We start from the raw sequence: 22,904 nt of genomic DNA, 5'->3' as shown, positions 1-22,904 counted from the left end.
GTAATTGCTTCTTCACTTGACCTCGTTTCGGCTTCCGTAAGTTTTCACAGGACCATAATACTTTTGGGTAGTAGGGGAAACGTGTACCTGTCTTCCAATGGAGGGGACCTGGATGAGAAGATAAATGCCAAAAGCAGGTTCAGAGTGAAATACTTCTGTTGCTTGGAGAGTAGAATTTGGGAAGTAAGTGAAAATTTTAGTTTCCATTTGTAAGTTCAGAAGAAAATTGGCTGGGTTTTTGAATCCAGGTAAGAAGATGTGCACTCACTTCTTAGCATGGGCTGGCTGTTCACCTTACAGGTGTGATTCTAGCCGTGTTGCAGTAGATATCCTCTGGGGTCTGGTCTTTGCTTTTATTTTATGTCTCTAAGGAAGAGCATACCTAAAAATTGTAGGAAATTCTTTGTCTTGTCAGGGACAAGGAATGAAGTAAAAGGAGTCAACTTTTTTTTTTTTTAAATATATTTTATTGATTTTTTTACAGAGAGGAAGGGAAAGGTTAGAGAGTTAGAAACATCGATCAGCTGCCTCCTGCACATCCCCAGTTATTTCACACTGTGAGTAACTGGGGATGTGCCTGCAACCAAGGTACATGCCCTTGACCGGAATCGAACCTGGGACCCTTCAGTCCACAGGCTGACGCTCTATCCACTGAGCCAAACCAGTCAGGGCAGGAGTCAACTCTTACTGAGCTTATGTAGCTTTTTCTCTTATTTCTTGTTGGGAGATGGATACACACCCTGGTTCTGTTGCTGCTCCCTCTCTTGAGAGACTGACATATGCTTATTGTTTTCACAGCAGAAATTGATACAGAATCACAGGTTGTGAACATTTGATGCAGATGGAGTGTTGTGGGATTTCACTTATTTTCAATGAGACTCAATATGATAAATTAATGTTATGTTTTTCTCACTTAGTTCTAATGTTTAGGGAAAAAAAGAACAGTGGTTTCAGTTGGCATTTTTAAAAAATGTTATTTTTTGATTAAGTTGGCTTTTTTTTTTTTTTTTTACATTAGGAAGTTACAGAAAAAATAAACCTAATGGAAATGTAGATGACATTTTCAGATATCATTTTTGAGATGTTCAGGTTGCTATATAAACTGGCTTGACACATTTTCTCTATTTATATGCTTATGATGAGCCACTTAAGGCACCATCTCTTCTCTCTCTTTATGCCTTATCACATTTTGAGGTGATTTAAGTGGAAAGTAGCCTGCTTGGGATAGTCTTGTAATAACAAATCCATGTGTAATAGGAGGAATTGAGGAGATTTGGGGAATCTGTGCTTAAGGTTAATATATCTAATTTATTAACACTGTCCCTGGGAAGCAATCTGGCAGAGAAGAGAGATCCTTGGCCTGGGATTCAGGGAAGACAAGTTCTAGTCCAGATGCTGCTGTTCTCCATCTGGTGATGTGGGAATAAGATTCCACCTGTCAGACTTGACTTTTTGCTTAAATGAGGCAGATGGATTAATTGTCTCTAAGCTCCTTCCAGTCCCAAAAGTCTGGATTGAATAAGAAACCCTATATTACATTACATGTCTTTTAGGCATGACGATTCAAAAACTGAGAAATCTCATACCTTATGGTGGGCTTCACTTTGAATTGCTGCTTATCCTGCATGAGACATGTTTTCTGTTTCTATTGCTTGCTTTTGTTGGGGGTGGGGGGAAGTTTTCTAGTGTGGCAGAGTGAATGGACAGGTGGAGTGAGTAGATAGAAGTGAGCCAGGCGGTTTCTGAGTTGAGTGGTGGTATTAGGATAGACTAGTGGGAATGGTTGTTTGAGACCTGGAGGAACATGGTGACAGTGGGTTTTACTCACCTAGTCTCACCTCTACCTCAGAACACCTTGACCTCCTGGTGCGGTAGGTCTTGTTTTGAGGCGGGCGGGGATGAGAAGGAGCACTCTGGGAACCTGTAGCTCATGGGGAGAGTTTATACTGGCCCTGCTCTTGATTGGGGGAGTATGGTGGGAGCGTGGGGCACAATAGAGTGCTGAGCTCTGCTTTTCACACTTTGAGGCCAGAGCATCTTCCTTCAGATCATTCTAATGGTCTTTTGCAGATCTTTCCCACTTCCATTTAACGTGCAAGTATAGCAACTGTGTTAATCTATTTTTGGTAGTTCCTCACATGGTTTCTTTTTTGAGTTTATTTTTTTTATTGTAGGACTTCTTAAGTCCATTTGGGGAGTAGATTTAGAGAGAAAGAAGGAACTCATTGATTTCCTAAACAGGTCATTTTTTTAGGACCACCTAGAAGGTGTTTCAGAGGCATTGAATTAGAATCTCTGTGAGTGTATTCTGAGAAACTGTATTTTGAAAAAAATTCTGGATGGTTCTGAAAGGGTTGGTTTGGGATTGATCCAGTGGCTGGCATTTGAGACCAACTTACCCTTCTAAAACTTCTGTAAGGTATGTAGTTGAAGGGGCAGGACACAGATGATGTAACATGTATGTTGGGGCAGGTACACCAGAATTTTATGTGAGGGGAGGATAGTAGTTTGTCTCCTCTTTTTAGCACTTGTCTTCATGGTTCCCGGGACACTTTGCATTGCTTTTAATCTACAGCTCAATATTGGGCTGATGTCCTTAGGGTCCTTTTACGGTGACTCTGGGATCCATTCCTGGATCATGACTGACGGCTGAGAAGTTGTTTTATATGCCTAACTTAGGACATACCGGTATGCTCGTTAAAAAAAAAAAAAATGTTATTACCCTTGCTTTTCAGAGAGAGTGGAAAGGAGGGAGGGAGAAACATTGATGTGAGAGAGACACTTGGATTGGTTGCCTCCCACACATTCCCCAACTGGGACCCGGAATCAAACCGGCAACCCAGGTACATGCCCTTGACTGGGAATTGAACTCACTACCTTTCAGTGCTCTGGTTGATGCTCTAACCACTGAGTCATGCCGGCCAGGGCCAGACATATGCTCATTTTAACACTCATTTGCCAGTTTTCTTTCAATTCACATAGATTCCCAAGATCTTCCAATAATTTGGCACTAATAACTTAGCACATTATTGCTATGGAAGTCTTTAGTGTTATCTACAAACATGAAGATTCTGTGTTCCTCACTTCCTGCTTTTGTAATCCTTAGTAGCCACACACTAGGGCCTTTTGGTTTGACTCTGTGTATCTATTCTGTTTCTTGTTTATCAGCCCCATTCTTGAACAACAACAGTAAAACCTCAAATGACCTCCTTAGTGGTCTTAGTCGTTACTTTTTATTCCACTAACTTGTCTAATGTGGCAATAAAAGTTTCTTGTAATTTGCAAGTCTTCAAAGTCTTTTGGATTAGGGAGCACATTTGCAGTTTGCTTGGTGGCCATTCCTCATTCTGACCAGCAGTTTTCAGGTTCATCCTTGAACGCCTTCAAAATGCTCAGGTGAATACCATCCAAAATTAGTAATTTAATGGCTATTTATATTTTAGTTAACATTATTTATTTATTGATGTTGAGAATATGTTTATTAAAGCTGGGGACAGTGAGACAAGGAAGGACTTAGGACAGAAGAAGCTACAGGAGAGAGCCTAGGCTGGGCTGCTTTGGCTCACTGAGAAATCAGAGAGAAGGGGGCCTGAGGGGCATGTTCAGGGGGTTAACCTGGGATGAGCTAGCTGCCCATGTCCATTGCTCCCCTAGTTGCAAGTCTTGTGGGAACCTTTAGAGTTTAGGAGATGCATGCCTGTGGGGGAAGAAGTGGGGGAAGGGAAAGGCACAGGCATGCTCCCAGGAGGGAGAGCATGCCTGATATTTAAAATTTGGACTTAATATTTTAAACAGTATAGATGTAGAGTGAAATACAAAAATCTCTCCCTGTGCCCTTTTTACCCCTCATTGCTCTATCATTCATTCTCATTCCCCTAAGTAAATGTGCCTCTAAACCTTCTTTCATGCATATACTAGTATACCCCTCCTTATTTTTTTTTTTTAAGAAACAAATGGGGTCATACTGTATGTGTCTTGCAATTTACTTTTTTCTTTTTAAATTATTGTCACGACTGACAGTGTTATAATTATAGGTCCACCTCATTCTTTAAGATTGAGAAGTAGCCCATAGTTTGGGTTCACTTTTCATGCAGTCTTTTCTATTGATGTATGTTTTTGGTTTTTCACGATGTATTCTTATGTTAGCATATAAGGACACCTGATAAGTTTTGTGAATTTAAAGTTGTTCAATTTGAGGTTATATGTTTACTATTTTTTGGGGGGGTCCAAAATGTCCTTTTCTTTTTAAAAAAATATTTTTTATTGATTTCTGAGAGGAAGGGAGAGGGAGAGAGAGATAGAAACATCAATGATGAGAGAGAACATTGATCGGCTGCCTCTTGCACGCCTCCTACTGGGGATTGAGCCCGCAAACCGGGCATGTGCCCTTGACCTGAATCTAACCTGGGACCCTTCAGTCTGCAGGCCGATGCTCTATCCAGTGAGCCAAACTGGCTAGGGTGTCCTTTATTTTATAAACAGTGTGATGGTACTTGCTTCACTTAATGTTCTTTGCAAAATAAAAAGTGGATAATGTGTCCATCCCTATTTTTGAGGGGTGGGGGCAACTTGACTGGTCTGAAACTTGAGTCGGGGAACCATTGTCATGACAGAACCCTGTGCACTGGCAGGTGGGGAACTCTTCTGAACTTCCGAGGTATCATCCATTGTACTGCTGTTTAGGAGTGATGAAACAAATCCAAGTAGTGTGGGAAAAAGGGCAATTGTGTGAGTAATAGTTGTTATTCATTGGCACAGGTGTGGCTAGTTAGGCAAAAATATAGCAGACAAAGTTCTGGCTCCTGCCCCCATCCTCCCAGCAACCCTCTAGCCTCTGGTACTTTAGGTTCAGTTTGCATTTCATCTCCCTCCAACACTCTTATATCACTCCCTCTCCCCTCCCTCAACACCCCAAAAAAACACTTATCAAAACTTGAAGTTGATATTTTTAGAACAAATTTTTCACTATAATGTAAAACATTTTCTCTTTTCTTTGCCCTATGGGGGACTGGGCAATCCAGATTTCTTTGGGGTTTTTTGGTCCTCTTTGCCAATTCCCCAAAACCACAGGGAAGAATAGCCATAGCCCCTTACCTGGCCTTGAAACCTTTGTAAGGACAGGTGGCTTACATCCCAGTCTGCCCAGAGGTGTTTCAGTTTACACCTGTTGTCTTGGCATAATTATCAGGAGTACCCCTTTTCACTCTCTAACTGTCCTGATTTGAGTGATAAAATATGTATTCGTGGGCTTAGTAAGAACAGTTAAGTCTGGGAAAAAGAATGTGGGGTGGCACAGTTCACAGACCAATGCAAAAAGGAGGTGGATAGTTCTGTAAGCCTAGCTTGTAAGATGACTTGGAGGAAGAGGGACTTGTGGCTAAGAAGAAAGCATTGTATGGAGAGTAGGCAGCCTAGGCTTGAGACCCCAGGCTATACACTTCATTCTGGATAAAGCTGTTCACTTGGGGCAGGTAGCTTTGTTTTATGGTGAAAAGGGGGACTTGAAAATTTAAATACTTGGTTTTCTTGGAGAATGGGTTGGATAATCAGATATGATATTTTCAGATCTGTTTTTGCTCTTAAAAATCTTTTCTGGGGTGATGGTGAAAGTGACAGGACTTGACAGAGGTAAAGGAATAAAGTGGATGAGATAAAAATTAGGAGAAATGGGTAAGTACAGGTGGGACTATTCATAAAAGCAGCTGTGAGTAATCTGTATTCCATGTGCAAGGTGAAGGCAGCTTGCCTGAAGTGACAGCAGGTCCTGGAAGTTTGGAGGAGAGAAAGGAACAATGAATAAGGCTTCTGAGTTTCTGTTTCTAGTCTTTGAAATACATAACGTGATGGTAGTGAACTTTTAAACCTTATGAATTCTGTTCCAGGAGGGAAATTCCTTTGTATTATAGCTTTGAATACCAAGGTGCATTTTTATTTTTGGCGACAACCCCGAACAGTGGATCATTATGCCAAGTGTAATTTATCTGCTTACCTAACAGGACTCTCCCGGGTGTTTATGAAAGTGGTGTAGTCTGTTCCTCTCTTTCCACTGTCTTAAGGGAGAAGAAACTCTGAGACCTGGGTCCCTGAATCTGGCTGAGATCTATTATTCTATGTGTGGTAATTGCTTGTGTTATTACTCTTGGCAGGTGAGCCCTTTCACAGCCCAGAGGCCTGGAGGCTGCCTCTATTACTTAAAAGCCCAGTTATCTTGTTAAACTCCTCTCCAGTGAGAGCTTTAGAATCTCCTGAGACCTCCCGCAGCCTCTCTGTGGGGCACAGGCCCAGCTTGCTTTTAACCCTGCCCTGCCCTTGTTAGTCATTGTGAGCCTAGCTCTAGAAGAATAACTTTCCTACCTTACACAGCAGTGTAGGGCTGCTAGCCAGACTGCTTGGTTCCATTAAATTCTTAAGAGGTCCTGTATGGGCGCTCTGAATGAAAGTTTCTTACTCTTGATTCAGAAGAAAATGTATTTCTTTGATTATCAACAGGAGAATCTGAAAGCCAATGTAGAGAAGAATAAGCAGTGAAGGTAACACAGCACGTTCCAGATAATGGCCACATAGCCTTTTGTTTGACTTCTTGAGGAGATGTGAAGTTCTGAAGGAGCTTAGGGTGCTCTGGGGCTCCAGCATATAGTGGGGAAGTAATGACTACTTGTTTGGCAATTTTTCCTTTATGACTGTCTCCCTCGGCTTTTAATGATGAGATTCTGGGATGGTGCCTTAATTTAGCAATAAAGGACTCTGAAATATTTATGGTAGATTTGTGATTTGTACTTCTTTATTTTGACATCTAAAATTGACTGTCAACATTTCAAATAAGAGTTTTCAAACAGGTTTGGAAAATAAAAACCAGAAATTTAATGCTTTTTATGGGTAGCATAGAATTTGAATTACTTTAAGTTCTACAGTCAGTTCTGCATATAAACCAAAATAAATGTATTTTAGATATTCTTTAGAGATGATCCACTCTGAATTGTATTGAGTATTATGCTTAATAATTTAGTTTCTGTATTGCTGTAAGTTCTAAAAATATGTGCATGACTTTACAGAAGCAAATTTGAGGAATAGTGAATGCCACAAATCTTCATTTCTCTGGGATATTTCAAGATCTCAGGTATACTTTTTTAAAATATATGTGTGTTTTTGTTATTTTTTTAATTGATTTCAGAGAGAGGAAAGGAGAGAGAAAGAGAGATAGAAATATCAATGATGAGAGAGAATCATGGATCCTGTCTTTCACAAGCTCCCTACTGGGGATTGAGTCTGCAACCTGGATATGTACCCTGATTGGGAATTGGCACTGTGACTTGGTTCATGGGTCAATGTTCAACCACCGAGCCACAGGGCTGGTATACTTTTATTTAGCTGTATCTGGTACCCAAGGCTCCTATCCTACCCCCTTTTAAAAAATTAAAATTTTAATGTTGAAAATATTATATACACCCTTTTCCCCCTCTTCCAGCCCATCTCTACCCCCCACCTCAGGCCTTCACCACCCCATTGTCTGTCTATGGGTATGCATATATGCATACAAGTTCTTCGGTTGATCTCTTCCCACCCACCCACCCTCCCCCACCTCCTGCCCCCTTTTTATCATTGAATTATGATTTGATTTTTGTACAGTGTACATTTTGCTCAGAGACACAGTGATGGCAGTGCTGTGAGGAGGAGAGATAAGATATGACAGCAGCTACAGCCACTATAGGTAGGAGTAGCTGCTCTCTTCCCCTCCCTGGGTCAGGAAGGGGCTGAGCTTCTCTCTTTCCTCCGGCCATTGGAATTGGGGAGGAGGTATCAGAGTTTAGGGGGAGAGGGTCTGGACATAAAGAACCGACTGAGTAGCCCCTGCAACATAATCTCAGGCTTTCCAACCCTGCTTCACCTCCATTTGCCCCTAAAGGGAGGAGGAAAAGTCTGCTTGTCACCAGGAATACTTTTTTCTTGGATTTCCTTAACAGAAGAAGGAAATTCTGTTGTATTATAGTCTTGAATACCAAGGGGCATTTTTATTTTTGGCGGCAACCCCAAACAGTGAATCATTATGCCTTGCATATGGTAGTGTTTAATAAATGTTGGTTTGATTTGGGGCAACCAGCTCATGGAAGCTTTTCTTGCTTAGTGTTTTAGTCTCTGACATCTGCTCTGCTGGCACATAGAAATGGAGATTTTAATTGGGAAAAACCTATAATCAGCAGGTAATCTCAGATACCGTTCTACCAGACAGCTTCCCAAATGCTTATTTCTACATGTGGCTAGTGGGACATCAGGATTGGGGGATTTCAGTCCTTGCTCTGCCATCAGTACTTTATTTTAAGCAAAAGTCACTTTACCTGTCTTGCTTGCATTTTCATCTGTAAAATCAAAGGACTCAGATTAGATGCTCTCTGCATCTGCCCTTTCTCTATAGATCTTTATAGTTCTCCTGAGATTTACTAGTAAACTCCCCTATTTCCAAACTGAGGCCCAACTTGTGGTACAGCTGGCCTCGGAGCGGCCACTTAAGCTTGTCTCTGCTGAATGTGCTAGTTCACCCAGAGCAAGTGAAATGGCACGCCACGGGCTAGAGGCCATGGGCTTCTAGTTCATTATGTGAATGCCGGGCTCTCTTAATCTAGGTTTGCTTCTTGCTCTTGCCAGAAAAAGAAGAGGCTGGCCAAAGAAGCTGGCTGTGTTGGCAAGTACCCTGGGAAAGACCTTCCAGACCACACAGCTTATGTTCTTTTGGGATTGCTTGCTCTTTGTCTAAATGACTTTTTAATTTTCAAGAGATGATTCTTCCTGTGGAGGCAATAGCTCTGGCTGATAGGAAGCTTTTTCCTGATAGACTTTCTGAAATTTTCTCTAATTTAGTTTCTTTTTAGTTGTTCTTGCTTTAATTCTGTTTCTTTAGAATTTTTCTGCTTCATTAAAGTGTATGTAATAAGTTGTTCTTAGCCAAAACAATTCCTTCTTTATCCTCTGATGGTATTTTCCTCCCTGGCTTGCTGCTTTGTCTGGCAGCCCCTATACCTGCAGCCTTTGGGTTGTGGCTGTTGTAGGCTCCCTGAGGGCATTCTGGACCTTTCAGCCCAACTGTCTGGTTCTCCTTTCTGTGTCACATAGGGAAAGGACTTCATTGTACTTGCTGTTTTGTTCTCAGAAAGCTTGCATTGGTTTCAGTCATTTTCACCTTTTAAGAGCTTTGTAGATTTCATGGCAGTTTTGCTTCCTCCCTGTGACTTGGATCTTGTCATTTCCAGAGGACTTGAAAGTTTATAGTAGCCTTCCATTCTGTGGTGAATCACCATGTCTGACTTTAGGTTCTGAGTCAGTTGCCTTTTTATTTTTATTTTATTTTTGCTAGTACTCACTCAAGGATATTTTTTCCATTGATTATTTTAGAGTGAGTGGAAGGGAGGGAGGGAGGAGAGAGAGAGAGAGAAACATCAGTGCGAGAGAGACACATTGATTGGTTGCCTCCTGCACACACCCCTGACCCGGGCCCAGGATCAAACTGCAACCCAGGTATGTGCCTTTGACTGGAAATCCAACTCTTCAGTGTATAGGCAGATGCTCTAACCACTGAGCACACTGTCTAGGACAGGGCTGCCTTTAAAAAAATGTTGTTAGTATTGTTCAGCTAAGCATCTAATATTCCTACAAGATATGGAAATCCCCTCGACATTTTTATGTCCCTATGCTTTTATACTTCTATATTGGACCTTACATTTTAAAAAAATTGAAATAAATACACATACCATAAAACTCACTTTCTTAAAGTATACATACAGTTCAGTGGTTTTTACTGTATTCACACAACTGGCACTACTGTCTAATTCCAGGACATTTTCATTGATAAGGCAAAAGAAAAAGAAAACCTGTACCCATTAACAGTTACTTTCTGTTTTTCCCTCCCTTCAGCCTTTGGGAACCACTAATCTACTTTCTGTCTATAGATTTGCCTATTCTAGACATTTCATATAAGTGGAGTCATTCAATATTTGGCTTTTTCTGTCTGGCTTCTTTCACTTAGCATCATGTTTTCAAGATTTGTCCATGTTGTAGCATCAATCAGGACTTCATTTCTTTTTATTTACTTATTTATATTGATTTCAGGTAGGAAGGGAGAGAGGGAGAGAGAGATAGAAACATCAATGATGAGAGAGAATCATTGATCGGCTTGCCTCCTGCATGCCCCCCACTAGGGATCGAGCCTGCAATGCAGGCATGTGCCCTGGCTGGGAATTGAACCATGACCTTTAGGTTCATAGGTTGACATTCAACCATCGAGCCACGTCAGCCAGGCAGGACTTCATTCCTTTTTAATTTCTGAATAATACCATATAATGGGTAAACCACATTTTATTTATCTGTTCGTAACTTGGACATCTGGGTTGTTTCTACTCCTTTTGGCTATTATGAACAGTATTGCAATAAACATTTTATACAAGTTTTTGTGGGACATGTTTTATTTTTCTTAGGTATATATGGAATTGCTGGGTGATATGGTAACTCGTTTAACTTTTGAGGGGCTGCCAGACTGTTCTCCGTAGTGATTGCATCATCAGCAATCTATGCAGCTTTGGATTTCTCCACATTCTTGCCAATACTTGTTATTGTCTGTCTTATTGATTGTAGTTATGGTAATTCCTGTGAAGTGATGTCATAGGTGTTTTGATTTGCATTTTCCTTATGACTAATGATGTTGAGCATTTTTTCATGTGCTATTGGCCATTTGTATATCTTCTTTGGTTACGTGTCTTTTCAAATCCTTTGTCCCTTTTTAATTGAGTTGCCTTTATTGTTGGGTTATGGTAGTTCTTTATTCTATACCAGAGGCCCGGTGCATGAAATTCGTGCACGGAGGGGGGGAGTGGTGTCCCTCAGCCCAGCCTGCACCCTCTCCAATCTGGGACCCCTTGAGGGCAGTCGGACATCTCTCTCACAATCCAAGACTGCTGGCTCCCAACTGCTGCCTGCCTGCCTGCCTGCCTGCCTTCCTGATTGCCCCTAACCACTTCTGCCTGCCAGCCTGATCACCCCCTAACCATTCCCCTGCCAGCCTGTTTGATGCCTAACTGCTCCCCTGCCAGCCTGTTTGCCCCTAACTGCCCTCCTCTGCAGGCCTGGTCACCCCTAACTGCCCTCCTCTGCAGGCCTGGTCACCCCTAACTGCCCTCCCCTGCAGGCCTGGGCCCCCCCAACTGCTCTCCACTGCAGGCCTGGGTACCCCCCACTGCCCTTCCCTGCAGGCCTGGTCGCCCCCAACTTCCCTCCTCTGCCAGCTTGATCACCCCTAACTGCCCTCTCCTGCAGGCCTGGTCCCTCCCAACTGCCCTCCCCTGCTGGCCATCTTGTGGCGGCCATCTTGTGTCCACATGGGGGCAGCCATCTTGTGTGTTGGAATGATGGTCAATCTGCATATTACTCTTTTATTAGGTAGGATAGAGGCCTGGTGCTTGGGTCGGGGCCGGCTGGTTTGCCCTGAAGGATGTCCCGGATCAGGGTGGGGGTTCCCTTGGGGCGTGGGGCGGCCTGGGCGAGGGGCCTGTGGTGGTTTGCAGGCTGGCCATGCCTCCTGGTGACCCAAGCGGAGGCCCTGGTATCTGGGATTTATTTATCTTCTACAATTGAAACTTTGTAGCCTGGAGCGGAGCCAAGCCTTCTGCTTGCTCCATGGTGGCAGCCATTTCTGTTGGGATTTATGTATCTTCTATAATTGAAACTTTGTAGCCTTAAGCGAAGGCCTGGGCCGGCCAGGGTGTGCAGAAAGCTTGGCTTCCTCCATTGCCGGGGGCAACCCTAGCCCCCTGCTCTTTCCAGCTCCATGGCTGCTGCCATTTCTGTTTGGATTTATGTATCTTCTATCATTGAAACTTTGTAGCCTTGAGTGGAGGCCTAGGCAAGCAAGGGCAGGCGGAAAGCTTGGCTTCCTCCATTGCCGGGGGAACCCAAGCCTCCCTCCTGCTCTCTGTGGCCGTAGCCATCTTGGTTGGGTTTATTTGCATATTTGCTCCTGATTGGCTTGTAGGCATGGCTTGTGGGTGTAGCAGAGTGATGGTTAATTTGCATATTACTCTTTTATTAGATAGGATTCTAGACTTTTATTCAATACATGTTTTTCTTTTCATTTTCTTTTTTAACCCTTTGCACTCGCTTGCTTTTTTCTCGATTCCTTTATTCTACTCGGGATTTAATTTTTTAAATACCCCAGATTTTACAAAGCGCGGCAGTAGAATAAAAAACTGGAGTTTCTTTTCATACAAACTTACTTATTTGGATTTTTTTATATTTCAAATTATTGATACATTCAATAACCGTCACACTCGACATCCAAGTGCAAAAGGTTAAATATGTATTTTTATTGATTTCAGAGAGGAAGGGAGAGGGAGAGAGAGATAGAAGCATCAGTGATGAGAGAGAATCATGGATCAGCTGCCTCTTGCATGGCCCACACTAGAGGTCAAGCCCACAACCCGGGCATGGGCCCTGACCGGGGATCGAACTGTGACCTCCTGGTTCATAGGTTGATGCTCAACCACTGAGCCACGTTGGTTGGGCTCTTTTCATTTTCTTAAACAAACACAATGTTTTTAATTTTGATGAAGTTCAATTTATCTTTTTATTTTTTTTTTTTTGTGTGTGCTTTTTCAGGTGATATCATATCTAAGAAATTAATGCCTAATCCAAGGCCATGAAGATTTACACTTGTGTTTTCTTCTAAGAATTTTATCAATTAACTCTTATATTTAAGTCTCTTACATCTTATTGATTATAGTTATGGTAGTTGCTGGGTGATATGGTAACTCTTTGTTTCACTTTCTGAGCAAAACCTCTACCTCACACCATGTACAAAAGTTAACCTCATTATTTTGCACATGGATACCCAGTTTTCAATTTTTGTTGAAAGGATTATTACCCCATTAAATTATCTTGGCACCCTTGTTGAAATTCACCTGACTATAAATGTGTGGATTTATTTTGGGCCTTTTTTTGGGTAACATTTTAGTGTTGTTCATTATATAGTTGTCCTAATTCTTCATATTGGGTCTTCATATTGGCAAATATTGCTAAGGTATACCTGTTTTATCTTAACAGGTTGACATAAGAACTATTATATCTTAACATGTTGGTAGACCTGTTAAGCCAGTCCTTGTAGAGCTAATAAGATGCTCTTGGCTAATAAGATTCCATTCTCAGACCAAGATGATTTTTGTTTTGGGCTGCGAAAAAAATAATGGCTTCATTGACATGCTTAAGGATTTCTGACCATCGCTTTCTTTGCCCTAAGTGTAGTGTGGTTAGGTTTTTAAGAATTATTCTATTTTCTGGTGTCTGTGGTCTGGAGGTTTAAGAGTTAAATGCACCAAATAGTGTATAAGGGATCTAATGAAGATCTAATGTGGTGTTCCTGTTGCTGAGCAACACTTTAGTGGCTCCCCATGGAGTGTAAATCTCCTAGTAAACCTGTAAGTGGGTTTGAGCAGTTTGAGTCTCCATTTTCCTTCTCGCTGGCTTATTGCAGCCTTTGTCACCATCCAATGTGTGCCCTGAAGCCAGTTCCTCTGAATCACGCTGAGTCCCTCTGCAATCTTTCTTGGCAGAGCTGAGAAATGTCTAATCCATAACCTCAATCAAACTGACTCATTGTGACAGCTATTTTCACAAACCTCCTAATGTGTCAGGTAGGACCAAGATCATTTTTCTAGAATGTCACTTTATTAATGTAATATGATAAAGCAGTTACCATATGACTTGCTTTCTATGCCTTATAAATTAGCAATTAAGGATAATTACCGCATCCATGAAAGTTTGCAACATGAATCAGTATAGCTTTGGCAGAACGATTACCCATGACAGTTTCCTCTCAATCTTAATATTTCTCTGAAATTAAAATTTTGATAAACGATATATTTTATTTATGTTTATTGTTTGTCTATCTTCCCCCAGTAGAATGTCAGCTTTCCAGGATCAGACATTTTTGTCGGTTTTATTTCACTGAAGTGAACCATTTGCCTAAAACAAGTTGCCTGCCACATAGTAGGAATTCATAAATTTCTATTGAGTTAATAAATGATAAATGAATGAATCAATGACTAAAACTATGAAAATAATCAACTTAGATGTCAGGTCTTTCACAAAGGAAAAATGACTTGTTTTGATGTCATATGAGGCAAAAATTGTTTGATATATAGACCCTGGTTCTTTTTCATATTTTACTTCAAGACATTTTAAGTATTTTTTTCCCCTAGAAGCTGTTTCTCCTTGGCTTTATTTGGTGGAGAACCTTAGGTAAGAGAAGGTCATTAAAATATATATATATATATATTTTAAATATATTTTATTGATTTTTCACAGAGAGGAAGAGAGAGGGATAGAGAGTTAGAAACATCGATGAGAGAGAAACATTGATCAGCTGCCTCCTGCACACCCCCTACTGGGGATGTGCCCACAACCAAGGAACATGCCCCTGACCGGAATCGAACCTGGGACCCTTGAGTCCGCAGGCCGACGCTCCATCCACTGAGCCAAACCAGTTTCGGTTAAAATATTTTTATTGAGGAAGAACTTGAGTGAAGACTATTGACCAGTGAGGCAGGTGGAGGGAGTTTAACAGAACTTGGAAGATGAAATGGAGATAGTTCAAAACAAACTAGACCTCCTTTCTGCTACTTTGGTTCCTATAAATACTAAGAAGGAGATTAGTTCTTCCCTTATAGACAGGTCTCTCTTCTGTGATGGTCTGCAGAGAGAGTTTCTTCCTGCCTCTCTGCCAAGGCTATGGTCAAATGAGGGGGAGAGAGTTACAGAGGAAAGATGTACATGAGTCAGTTCTTTCCCCTGGGTCAGTGGTCGGCAAACTCATTAGTCAACAGAGCCAAATATCAACAGTACAACGATTGAAATTTCTTTTGAGAGCCAAATTTTTTAAACTTGGCTCTCAAAAGAAATTTCAATCTTCTAACGCCACTTCTTCAAAATAGACTAGCCCAGGCCGTGGTATTTTTGTGGAAGAGCCACACTCAAGGGGCCAAAAAGCCGCATGTGGCTCGTGAGCCACAGTTTGCCAACCACGATCCTGAGGGAATAGGAATAGCAGCGTTGGCCATATGAGTATTCTTGTGGCATGCGACTGCTGCTTAATTTTATATATACACTAGAGGCCCGGTGCATGAAATTCGTGCGGAGGGGGTGGGAGGAGTCCCCTCAGCCCAGCCTGAACCCTCACAATCCAGGACTGCTGGCTCCTAACTGCCCTCCCTCCTCCCGCTGGCCTGGTTGCCCCTAACTGCCCCCCTCTGTCAGCCTAGTCACCCCCAACTCCCCCTGCTCCCTTGCTGGCCTGGTTGCCCCCAACTGCTCCCCCCCCCCCCCCCACCGGCCTGGTCACACCCAACTGCCCTCCTCCCTGCTGGCCTGGTCGCCCCACGCAGCCTGCTGTTCAGTTTTTTGGTTGTCCCTCACTAATCCCCCTGCCGGCCTGTTCACCCCATGCAGCCTGCTGTTTGGTCATTACTGTGACGGCATCCTGGACAATTTGCATATTCCTCTATTATTAGTATAGACTAGAGGCCCAGTGCATGATTGAATCATGCAGGTGTAGGGTCCCCTACATGCTTTCGCTTTCGATCACGGGGGAGCTGGGTGCCTGTCCGCTGGTGCACCAGGCCTTTCAGAAGCCTCTGGCGCTGCGAAGGCTTCTCAAAGGCCTGGTGCCTGAGTGGACAGGCACCCAGCTCCCACGCTTTTGCTTTTGATCGCTGGTGCACCAGGCCTTTCAGAAGCCTCCAGCGTGGCGGAGGCTTCTGAAAGGCCTGGTGCCTGAGCGGACAGGCACCCAGCTCCCCCGCTTTTGATGGTCCACGGTGGGACGTGAGCTCGCTGCCCCAGAGGCCCCTTCTGTGCCGCAGCACAGCCATGGCGCAGATGCTGAGCTCAAGCCGCCGCTGGTGACGCGAGCTCAGCGTCCCGCCGGCCCAATCGGCCACCCCGGCCACTCCAAGTCCTGCCCCCCCTACGCCTCCTGGCCAATCACGGGCATAGCGAAGGTACGGTCAATTTGCATATTTGACTATTATTAGGTAGGATTAGTATAAAAGGTGTAGAGCAGCCTATACAATAAAAGTCATCTCTCTGCAGTATTCAAGCATTGACTATTGTCTGAATGGCATTATTTGGAGTAATATAAAAGAAATTCTGATAGCAGTTTTTAGAATAATATTTCCAGAGAGTGGAGGGTATACGAAGGAAGCTTTGCAAAATTCCTATGTACAAGTTGTCTACCAAAGGCCTTAATGGGACTAGGATAATAGCTACAGACCCACTGTTCCCCAGGAACCTAGTGTACTAGGTAGAGGTATTAGAGGTAATACCTTTCTGATATATTTAGGGGAAAAGGGGGACTCTTCTCATCATTCATTCTGTTCTTGAGCTTTTCAGTGACCTTTATCAGACCTGAGAAATAAGGACTGTATCCTATCCTGGGTTGGTGCTCACTTATCAGAGTTTACTTGATTAGCCAAGGTGAGTTTTCTTGTAAATGGGCCTTAGTGTTCCATCTGGGCTTACCAAGAGGTACTGGCTCTCCTGGGAGTGCTTTATTACCTTTTGTGAAAACTTGACTAAAACTGAGGGGCAGGCATTGGAGATAGATGCTCTGATTTTTCTGCTGTATGTAGTTGGGCTCTCCTCAGCCCTGTTTGAAATTTTGGAATGAATGATTTCAAGTGTAGGTATTCTAGAATGTGCTATTCTTGTTCCTGCCACTCGTGAAGAATTAACGAATGAATGAATCAGAGCCAAGCTCTTTTTCTTTTCTTTGGTCCTTCTCATTTCAAGAACATGAAGCAGCGTCTGCCTTGGTAGACATGTTCTTCCCTGGCTTTGCTTTGTTTGAGAGTGTGCCTTATTAGAATGTCAGCTCCCTAGGATTATATCCAGGGCATGGGTTCTCAGGAAAGGCTGTAGCAAGGGTGTTTGGCTGGAAGCTGTAAAGTTTAATAGCTGGTCACACCTGATCAGAAAGGATAAAAATGAAGAGCATGACTTGTAACTGGTAAGGAGACAGTCTTTATTGTGTGTGTCATGGTGTAGCTTCAATCATCTAGGGAGGAGCCATTAAGACCAAGGTCTGTGTGCTGAAGGTATTGGGGATATTTAGACATTGATTAGAACACTATTTTTTGAAGAAGTTTGAATATATGTATTTGTTGGACAGAGTTTCTGTAAAAAGTAGTAGAATGGATAAATTAATTGTGGTCAAGTTTTACACAACGGAATAAATACTATACAGCTGTGAAAGTGAATAAATTAGTGTTTCACATCATTATGAATTAGTTTTACAAAAAAAACCCCACAAAAAACAATGAGCAAGAGAAGCAAATTACTGATGGGTACATGCAGTAGACTAAATTTATATAGAGTTCAGAAATAGGCAAAATGAAACCACATTGCTTAGCGATATGTACTTAGATGGCAAAGCAAGGGAGGGATTGTCACAATGGCCAGGATAATGGTGGTTGGGAGAAGGAAGGGGCTAAAGTAGAGAGGGGCATGGAGGGGATCCAGGGTTCTGGCAATGTTCTCGTTCTTAACTTGGGTGGTGGTTACTCAGTTACTTGTTTATCTTATTATTTAACATGTACATTTATGTTTCAGTGTACTTCCATACTTATATATTAATAGTTTATAACTTAAGAGTGTGAGTTAAGGTGGAGAGGTGAAGGGGAATTGTCAGCTAAGCAGATGTGTATAGGAGAGGCTTCCCTTTGTACTCCTTCCCTTCTTCCTTTGATTCAACTTCCATTTCCATGGACTGTTCCTCTACTAAGAACTCCACGTTGGCAGAACTCCCCAATCTTGCATCTGTGAACTTGTCAGCAGCTCTTCTTGTTTTGAAGCTTGGAAATGAGGGTCTTTCAGATCTAGTGAAGCCAGTGCTTGAGCCCAACTGTTCATTAAATCCTGTATCACTGAGCAAAGACAACTTGAATAGTTGAATAGTTTGTCATTTTTTCTTTACTCCCTTTCTTCTCTTTTTCCACTTGAAATCCTCCTTTCTTCTCCCCTGCAAATGTTTAAAAGTTAAATACCAATGAGCTTCAGAACTCTTTTCACAGTTGTAAGGTGATTGTATGCCTGGTGTCTTTGATTAGAGAGATAAAAGGAGCTGCTGTGCTTAGGAGGCTTAAGGTGCTTCTTAGATTTTTCTGCTTCAATCATCTAGAACATGGGTTTTCTAGATTACTTCTGTATTTCTCTCTCAGCCTAGACTGTGAGCGCTGTGTCCAGTGGAAGTGAGAGCACTGGACTCTGGTTGCACTGCTCTTACTCAGCTTCTTCTGATGGTGTGGACCTTCCATTTCTTCTCCCCTGGAATGGCATGTATGGATGGAGACATTTAACTTCCTAATAGTTGAAAAGAACACAGGTGGTGGTGCTTGCAGGATTAAATTATAAAGGTTATTAACCTCCGTTTGACTTACCTCTTCACCCTAATCAGTCTATTTTATGACTTTTTTTAGCATTTGTTAAATTCTCACTTGTATTTTTGGGTGAGAACATTTCAGAGTGGGTGTTTCTCTTATAAAATTAAAAATAATCTCGTTCGGCCTCGCCAAATGGCTCAGTTGGTTGGAGCGTCATTCCACAGGTTGTAGGTTTGATTCCCAGTCAGGGCATATGAGAGGCACCAATCAATGTTTCTCTCTCAAATTGATGTTTCTCTCTCAAATTGATGTTTCTCTCTCAAATCGGGTGAAGAGTAAAAAAATAATAATCTCATTCATTTACTCACTCAACAAATATTTAAGTGCCTTCAAGGTGGCAAGTACTGTTCTACATGTTGGGGATACAGTATTGAACAGTCTATATTATGGTCCTGTTACCTCTAGATCACTAATTTTCTCTTATTTTCCTCCTCACCCACCCTCAGGTCCTGTCAGGGTGTGCCATCATTGTCCGAGGGCAACCTCGTGGTGGGCCTCCTCCTGAGAGACAGATCAACCTTAGCAACATTCGAGCTGGAAACCTTGCCCGCCGGGCGGCTGCAGCACAACCAGATGCAAAAGATACTCCTGATGAGGTAGGTTCTTCCTGAGGCCTCCCTGAGGCTGTGGACCCAGGTGGTAGCCCAGACCGATGGAAGGTTGATCTGCACTTTCTTTTCTGTATATTTTGATTGTTTTTATATCACAGGAATGATGACCCTGGACATACCCACAGTGTTTTGCATCAGTTTGTATACATTCACTGCCCTTGGTGGCTTTTTCTCATACCCTTTCCCTTTCAGGTTTGTCTGTTTTCACTCCTACATCTCTTAGAATAGATTAGAACATTTCCTACGTAGTCTCGGCCATTTGAGGTTGGCGTTGGTTTTGGCAGAGCTCTTTTATTAATTTATGTTTGAATTCTCCATTCACATTCAAAATTTAGAAGGGTATTCAGTGAAAAATCAAGCTCTTCTCCCCAAGGACTATTTACGTTACTAGTGTTTTGTGTCTTCTTCCAGAGAAATTTATTGCCTGTGCAAGTCCTCCCATTTTTCTCAATGGTAGCATACTATAAACACTAGGCCTGTGCTTTATTACAGATTCTTAACCTGGAATCCATAAAGGCATTGGAACTCTATGAAGTTTGCAAAATTTTGTGTAAACATGCATTTTTAAGGAAGGGAGCTTTTATCAGTTTCTCAAAGCAACTGTGGCTCAGTACTAGTCAAGAACCATTGTGTTACGGTGATTTGAGAAACTTCTGAGCTTTTACTCCACCATCCCCTCCTTATCCCTTATCTTCTCACCAGGAATGCCTACCTACCTAGCCTTCCCTGTGGCCTGCCTTGGGCTCCTTCAGGTCTTACCTCTCCAGGCAGCTGCTACGAGTCCTAATTTGGTAGTCTTAATTGTTTAGTCTTCTTGGTTCCTATAATTTCAAACATCAGCTCTTGTCTCTCCTTTAGTTGTGCTTTGGCTTTCAGAAATGAAATTTCTAGATTCTGATTATTTTTTCTTTGTCCGAACTTAATGGATGTTGGACAAGTTGGTATCTCAGCTGTCCTCTGCTATTCCCTGACATAGCAGCTCATGGGGATCTTTTATTTAGGGAAAACGTTTAGTTTTTTTCATCTGTAATAAAGGGTATTTTGTTTGAATTAAGAAGGCAGTGAAGGCCCTAGCTGGTTTGGCTCAGTGGATAGAGCGTTGGCCTGCAGACTGAAGGGTCCCAGGTTCGAATTCCAGTCAAGGGCACATGCCTGGCTTGTAGGCTCGATCCCCAATAGGGGGCATGCAGGAGGCAGCTTATCAATGATTCTCATCATTGGTGTTATTATCTCTCCCTTCTTCTCTGAAATCAATAAAAATATATATTTTTTTTAAAAAAGAAGGCAGTGAAGCAATTTTATTTTAATTATTTTAAAAATCTTATTTATTATTTATATATATATATTTAAATTTTTATTGTTGAAAGTTTAGCATATGTCTCCTTTCCCTCTCTCCTCCCCCCCATTGACCCCATCCAGCCCAATGTCCAGACGAAGCCAGGGCTGTGAGGGCTGAAGCAAGAATGACCTTCCTGAACGACCAGTGGCTGGTGGGGTGGGGCCAGCTCCTAAGGAGCAGCAAGCTAGCTTCTGGTTGAGCAGCGCTCACCTCCCCGCCGTCTCCCCCCCCCCCCCCCCCCCGCCAGAAGCTGGGCTCATGGCAGGCGGACATCCCCCAAGGCAATGGTCGGCAAACTCATTAGTCAGCAGAGCCAAATATCAACAGTACAATGATTGAAATTTCTTTTGAGAGCCAAATTTTTAAACTTAAACTATATAGGTAAGTACATTGTTATTAACTTAATTAGGGTACTCCTAAGCTGGCCTTTGCTAAAAACTCAAGGGGCCAAAGAGCCGCATGTGGCTCATGAGCCGCAGTTTGCCGACCACTGCCTCAAGGGGTCCCAGAATTTGAAAGGGCACAAGCCAAGCTGAGGGACACAAACCCTGCCCAGTGCACGAATTTCATGCACTGGGCCTCTAGTATTTTTTTTTTAAATATATTTTATTGCTTTTCTACATAGAGGAAGGGAAAGGGACAGAGAGCCAGAAACATTGATGAGAGAGAAACATCAATCAGCTGCCTCTGCACACCCCCTACCAGGGATGCGCCCGCAGCCAAGGTACATGCCCTTGACCGGAATCGAACCTGGGACCTTTCAGTCTGCAGGTCGATGCTCTATCCACTGAGCCAAACCGGTTTCGGCCGGGCCTCTAGTATTGACATAATAGTTTCTTTGCCTTTTTTCCTCCTTCTAATCCTTTCTCTATATGCTCCCAGATCTTTTTGAAGTGTACTTTTATGTCCTTGCTCAGTGTCATTCCCAGATTTCAATGATTCCCCATTACCTCTGTGAGAAATTTAAATGCCTTAGCCTGGGATTCTCAAGGCCATTTGTGTTTTGACTTTTAGTTTCTTACTGACCCTGTTCCGAATGCTAAGTTCCAGCCATGCTGAAAGTATTAAGAGCCACTTAAGTTTTGCCTGCTTGTGCCTTGGCTCATGCTGCTCCCTCCATCAGGAGCTCCTTCTCCATTGGTCCTGGTGAATACCTTCTACCTCTAAAGATTCAGTCCTAAAGAGGCTGAATCTTTAGAGGTAGAAGGTATTCACCTCTGACATTTCCTTTTGTTGGTATTCACTCCTGACATTTCCTTTTGTTGTCCTATTTTTGTGCTGCCCTAGCATTCATAACATTTTATTGCATGTTTATATATCCTGCTCTACGGAGGCTCCTTGAGAGAAGGGACCTTATCTCTCATCACATGCCTAGTCATTGGCTGATGTGAAGCAGGTGTACAGTGAATGCACATTTACATGAATAATGAGGAAAAGAACCTGCGTATCTCTTTTTGGGGAATCAGTGGATTGTGCAATGTGGCACTACCCTTGTTTCTGACTTTTGTTTTAGAACAGTTGTCTAATATTTTCACATTCTAATAGAGTCAAGGACATTATTACTCATTTACTTCCCTTTGTTTTACTATCCCAAATATCATTCACTTGATTATTTTCTGCTTTCCCTCATGATATCTTCTTTCAAAGAAACTCAGCTCTCTCTCCTAAGTCTTGTGGCAATAAAAGCAACCCCATAGCGTGTCCCCAGCCATCACTGTGCTGTTGCAGGCTAATCCCCATTGTTGCCTCACTGCTTCTAGGCAGCCTAGATACTGCATTGATTGGCACTGTGGAAATTATATATTTATTTCCTGCAGATTTACTGAGCTCCTTTTATGTGTGAACTTCTGTTGGTTTCATGAGGAATATAGAAATGAATGTCATAGTCCTGTGTTCAGTGGAACTTTTGAGAATTGGGGTGTGGGATGGTTGGGGCAGAGAGGGATTAGTTACATATACAGGTGGTACAGTGGGATGATTAGAAGAAAAGGAGGGACAAGAAGTATTAAACATTGGGCCAGGTACAAAAAGTAGGTAGCTTTAAGGTTTTACATTGCTATGGGATTTAATCTTGTTTCAGTAGTTCAGAAGTCTTGTCTGGTCCAAAGAAAAGATTGGAATTTTTAATTTTATCATGGTAGACATCAGAACTTGCTTGAATCTAGGAGTGGAGAGCAAGCTGCTAGATTGCCTACAATTAGGCATTCTAAAGGGAAGAGGGAATTTTGAGTCCCAACTACTTAATGGCCATTTGCTTCTTAGATGAAGCCCTGGAAAATCATTTGAACAAGACCACAGTTATTCTTCCTGTTGGTCCTGCTGGGCCTTAATTGATAAATGCTTTGAGCAAATTTCCCTATACTTGTCTCTTAACCTTTTGCACTCAGATGTTAAGTGTGACTCGACACGGTTAGCATCGGTAGCACCTCGAGAAAAAAGCAAGCAAGTGCAGAGGGTAGGAGGCTCTGTTGGGATAGCCTTCTC

General features: G+C 42.4%; 1 protein-coding gene across 1 annotated transcript in view; it reads left to right on the top strand.

The window, feature by feature from the left end:
* The window catches only part of SND1 (staphylococcal nuclease and tudor domain containing 1), a 457,708-nt gene that overhangs the window by 6,313 nt on the left and 428,491 nt on the right, over positions 1–22,904 (top strand). Inside the window, exon 2 of the mRNA XM_008154047.3 lies at positions 18,917–19,066. Within this exon, the coding sequence (XP_008152269.1) occupies positions 18,917–19,066 (150 nt within the window). The remainder of the gene's footprint in view (positions 1–18,916; positions 19,067–22,904) is intronic.

This window comes from Eptesicus fuscus, chromosome 14 (assembly GCF_027574615.1).
Source record: "Eptesicus fuscus isolate TK198812 chromosome 14, DD_ASM_mEF_20220401, whole genome shotgun sequence".
Lineage (NCBI taxonomy): Eukaryota > Metazoa > Chordata > Mammalia > Chiroptera > Vespertilionidae > Eptesicus > Eptesicus fuscus.
This window is presented reverse-complemented; position numbering and strand designations above follow the sequence as displayed.